At 36.9% G+C, this 5,368-nt stretch overlaps 1 protein-coding gene across 1 annotated transcript; it reads right to left on the reverse strand.

Annotated features, from left to right (window-relative positions):
- Positions 1-1,112: 1,112 nt before the first annotated feature.
- Positions 1,113-5,231, reverse strand: LOC106882222 (NADH dehydrogenase [ubiquinone] iron-sulfur protein 6, mitochondrial). The gene is made up of 4 exons (XM_014932820.2): positions 5,049-5,231; positions 2,914-2,967; positions 2,217-2,336; positions 1,113-1,354 (listed from the first exon to the last, which is right to left on the reverse strand). Exons 1-4 carry the CDS (start codon positions 5,190-5,192, stop codon positions 1,229-1,231), a joined length of 444 nt encoding a protein of 147 aa, XP_014788306.1. The 5' UTR covers positions 5,193-5,231; the 3' UTR covers positions 1,113-1,228.
- Positions 5,232-5,368: the final 137 nt, after the last annotated feature.

Consider the following 5,368-nt stretch of genomic DNA (forward strand, 5'->3'; position numbering starts at 1 on the left):
ATGTGCATGCATATATATATATATATATATATATATATATGTGTGTGTGTGTATAAAATACTCTTTCAGTCCTTGAGTTGTGGCCATACTAAAGTAGAACCATCACTCCAATACATACATACATATTTGTGTCTATATATATATATATATATATATATATAAATAATGTAGAGCTGATCCTTTGTATATAATGTAAATATTCATCCTTGTAGATAAGTTGTAAATGGTTGTGGTCTAAAAGGAGTTTGCTTGTCTTCAATCTTGACTGCCCCTCTCCCCACTTCCTTTTAATCCCATTGGTATGTGTAATGCATAAAAAAAACAAAACAAAACAAAAACCCAACTGTAGTTATTGTAAGTACAAATTGTCTCATGTAACCCAATGTGTTTTAGTAAGCATGGTATTGTGATAAACTGGACGCTGATAAAACCCCTCTTTATCATTACAGACAAACAAGTAATAGCTGAAACTGTAAAAAGTTCTGCTAGGATTTATTTTTACCAAATCATTCAATTATTACAGATCAATGCAATAATAAAATTATTCAAAAGTAATCTTGGTCTTTTTGCGTTTTTCTTCTTTCCTTTTTATCATTCATCATCATCATCATCAATTAACGTCTGTTTTCCATGCCAACATGTGTTGGATAGTATGAACTTGGCAAAAGGTGAGGGTTGGCAACAGGAAAGGCATCTGCCCATAGAAAATCTGCCTCAACAAATTCTATCCAACCCATTCAAGTGAAAAAATAACTCTTTAGCATTTAAACCTGGCCCAAATATTCTACTTGTTTCGTGTTCAAACTGACCAGATCCAGCCTCTCACACCTTAATGACAATGTTATTCTTAAAATAAGCAATCACATCATTGAAATCTCGAAACTACAAGATAATGCATGATTAATTCAAAACAATGTGAATAAATAAGAGAGCGTAATCTAAAGGGTTAAAGTTAATAAAAAAAATCATTTTAAATCCCTACCAAAATCCTGATTAATCTCAAGATTTAATGAGACATATACACACTGTGCTAATGGAACAGGGTCACAAAAGGGTTAAGAAGGACAAACGAGTCCCCAATCAACAACAAAATAGAAAAAACAAGTGAAATGTTTGATTTGGTTTCAATTTATTTACAGTTTTTTTTGTTTTTTTTCTTCACTACAACTAAATTAACTTTTTTGCACTTTTGCTTCTGAATATAATTTAAAAGATTAATTAATTTTTTTTATTTGCCTGCATCAGCCAAATACTCCTCGTAGGTTATAGATGGTCCATGTTCAGCTTCATTGTAAAACGTCTTTTGAATAAACTTGCGGCCAGAATAGCCACAAATTGCTATCTCAGGTTTATTCTGAAAAACAAAGAGGAAACATTTACAATATGTACATAACAAAAGTTTCTGTGTGGTTAGACGCTTGCTTCCCAACCATATGTTTGCAGGTTCAGTCCCATTGAGTGGCACCTTGGGCAAGTGTCTTCTACTGTAAGCCCCAGGAAACTGAAAGGAGCCTGTCGTGTGCGGGTGACACATAAAAGACACCATTTCAAGCGTGGCCATTGCCAGTATCGCCTGACTGGCCTTCGTGCAGGTGACACGTAAAATCACCTACTACACTCTCTGAGTGGTTGGCGTTAGGAAGGGCATCCAGCTGTAGAAACTCTGCCAAATTTAGATTGGAGCCTGGTGTTGCCATCCGGTTTCACCAGTCCTCAGTCAAATCGTCCAACCCATGCTAGCATGGAAAGCGGACGTTAAACGACGATGATGATATATGTTTATGGAAGACCAGCAGTTGCCCATGCACACAAGTCTCCCCGCTGCAAGGAAAAAGCAAAGGCTGATACAGCTTGGCACCAGTGACATCACAATTCATTTCTACAGCTGAATAAACTGGAGCAACATGAAATAAAGTGCCTTGCTCAAAAACACAACACACAACCCGGTCTGGGAATCGAACTCACTACCTCATGATTGTGAGCCTGACTCTCTAACTATTGAGCCATAGTAGATATGTAACATCATTACTGGATATAACCATGAAATTTGATTTCTCAAAAGCTTATTAAAAGCAGGTGGTGGGTGGAATTTTCCAGCTTAATACCATATATTGTACATGCCTCAAAATTTAATCATGATTTTAGTGAAAGAAGTATTATATACAGGATTCTACAGTATACTGAGGGTGGTTTAGATTCATTAAAATAAAACTTACCAAATTTATGAATACTCTGGGGTGTCCAAGAGCACCACCACCATTGCTCCAGATAGATTTGGCATTCACAACAACCACTGGGTCATCAGCAATCAGGTCAATGGCAAAATGAGAGTTCACCTGACAAAGAAAACGACAACTTTCTTTACATAAAAAAAATTCAGAAGTTTAACATTTCATAAAAGAGCAAGAGTATAGCAGCAAAACGTGGACACTTACCAAACAAGCAAAGAAACGATTCAGATGGCTGCTACACAAAGATGCTACAAATGGCCGTGGCATATAATTAATGAGTGGAGGCACAATGACCCAGTGGTTAGGGCAGCGGACTTGCGGTCATAGGATCGTGGTTTCGATTCCCAGACAGGGCGTTGTGAGTGTTTATTGAGCGAAAACACCTAAAGCACCACGAGGCTCCGGTAGGGGATGGTGGCAAACCCCTTCTGTACTCTTTCACCACAACCTTCTCTCACTCTTTCTTCCTGTTTCTGTTGTGCCTGTAATTCAAAGGGTCAGCCTTGTCACACTGAATATCCCTGAGAACCAGAGGGTGCTGTTCTGGGGGAAGAAGGATGGATTGATTGGTTAATCAAGGGGTTGGGGTGGGGGTTAAAAGGACAAATCACAACTGCTGAGCTTTGGTCTGGACTGCCCAACAGCAGACATTCTAATAAAATAATCAGAAAAACATACTCACCAGCTTTTCTTTGCCAAGGAATCGTACTCGGCGATAGTCATCAGCGGAATATTTCTACAGAGAGAAAAGAGAAAAATAAATTATGCATGTGTACATGTGTGAATTAACATTATCATTCAGATTACACAGTCAAAAATAATGCTGTATTTATTCACTCTGTGCCAGTGGAACATGAAAAGCACCCCACACACCACTGTAAAGTGGTTGGCATTAGGAAGAGCAAACCAAATCAGACTGGAACTTGGTGCAGCTTTCCAGACTGCCAGCTCTGGTCAAACAGTCCAAGCCATGCCAGTATGGAAAATGGACACTAGAAGATGATGATTGTTTTAAATTAATCATGCATTATCTCATAGCTCCAATTTGAGGAAGCAATTGTTTAATTTGAGAATGACATTGTTAGGTAAAAGCAAGGGGCTAGATCGAGCCAGATATGGCAAGTTTAAATGCTCAAGGGTTTAGCAGCCAACAAGGAGTACTAAACAATGTACAAGAGATATATACTTTATACAAAATCGTTTATATTTGTGAACAACAGCTTAAGATAAAAAATGAAATGGTATGGTCTTTGACAGGAATTGAACCGCTTTTATCTAGGTTACCTGATATTTACTTATAGAGTTTGTACATGATATAGTTACATATGTCTGAAAGTTAACCATTTTTTATATATATATCGTCATGATCGTCAACGTTTAAAATGTTTTCCATGCTGGCATGGGTTGGGAAATAAGGTGAGTGTATATATTGAGCATACAGCTGAAGATGTAAGTTATATATTGAACATACAAGGTGTGTTTATATGGCAACATGTGAAGACATGTGGCATAGCACTTTGGATACTGGGGCTAATGATTATTAGGTTGTGAGCTCGATTATCAGAATGAAGTCCCTTGCGTCCTTAAGCAAGGGACCCCTTGCGTCCTTAAGCAAGAGACTTCATTCCCTTCAGCTGAAAAAGAGTTCCAGTGATAGGTGGTGGGATTAACACTGCATTGGATTGCTATCTCATTCGGAGTAAAGGTATTTATATTTTTTGTCTTTCAGATATCTAACAAATAACTACATAAGGTGGAGAAGGTGAAATTGTGTTTTTACATGAGAGAGAAGACAGATAGATAGAGAGGAGAGTTCAAGCAGTGACATTTTTTCGAAGAAATTTGGGAGTTTGCAAATGGTAATTAGTTTCGGCGACGTCGGAAGAAGGAAAGACATTAGAACAAAGACACGCATGAATATATTTATGTAAGATGAAATGTTATTACGGGAAACTGATGTCTTTCTCGGAGACGACATTATCAAGACGAAAGTAAATATTTATATTACAACCAGATATCTAAACACGGTTGCAGACAGGACCGGATTTATGTAAGGGCCAATATGGGCCATGAACCAGTCCACCACCACACAGTTCCCAAGCTTAGGGGAAGGGCCTTTAACTTAAAGCATAGAGTTTAAAATTTTTAAATATATTTAGTTTAAAAATTAAATACATATATTTAGTTTAAATTAAATACATAAGTTTTAATTTTATTCATTTGTTTAAACCATTTTTAATCCAATAGAGTTCTTTTAAAATTATTGAAGTTTCAATAATTATCATTAATATTCCAATAACACTTTGATGCCTAGTTTTAGTTCCGTCCTTAAACTATTCATGTCTAAAAACAAAAAGCTGTTCTTGATAACTTGGTTTATTTATGTTCTGTTACTTTTTTATGTGCAATATTTTACATTGGTTTTATTTGTTGCTTATATGTTGATACTTTTCAGATGGGTCTGATCTTCTTTAGTCTTTGATCAAACTAAATTTAGTTTCGTTATCCAACTCTATTCATACCAAAGTGTAATGAATATATCATGTCTTGTGATGCAGTGTCTGTTATTTTGGTTGTGGCAGCCAAATTCGTTAATTAGTTTTGACATGTACAACGAGACGATTGACTTTCGATATCTAAAAAGGTGGAAATTGCATACGCAAAATCGTAAGGGCCTTCAAAACCAATTGATCAGAGGGTGGCACTAGATCTAAACAAAACCCTGATTGCAGACTCAGATTCGCTACAAGACGACCTTAAAAGAAACATTTAAACGATGGAGAGGACATTGATGTCAAAATGAAATATGTGACCTACCTGTCCGGTATGAGTTACTTTCTCAACAGTGTCCGGGTTACATGTCCTTGCTAACATAGAACATGGAGCCTGAGGAGCGATGAAAGGTTTGTGTATTGCCTGAGACAACGCCAAGGTCGTCAGTGGACGACGAAATGCGGCCATTTTTGTAAACTGGTTAGAATTACTAACGGGAGATAATAACTGAGTCTCAGGGAGATAATCCAGTTTGGCACATGGTTCATATATGACTACCTTTCTCTCTCTCTCTCTCTCTCTCTCTATATATATATATATATATATATATAGAGAGAGAGAGAGAGAGAGAGAGTGAGGCGCAA

This window comes from Octopus bimaculoides, chromosome 25, assembly GCF_001194135.2.
Source record: "Octopus bimaculoides isolate UCB-OBI-ISO-001 chromosome 25, ASM119413v2, whole genome shotgun sequence".
NCBI classification, from domain to species: domain Eukaryota; kingdom Metazoa; phylum Mollusca; class Cephalopoda; order Octopoda; family Octopodidae; genus Octopus; species Octopus bimaculoides.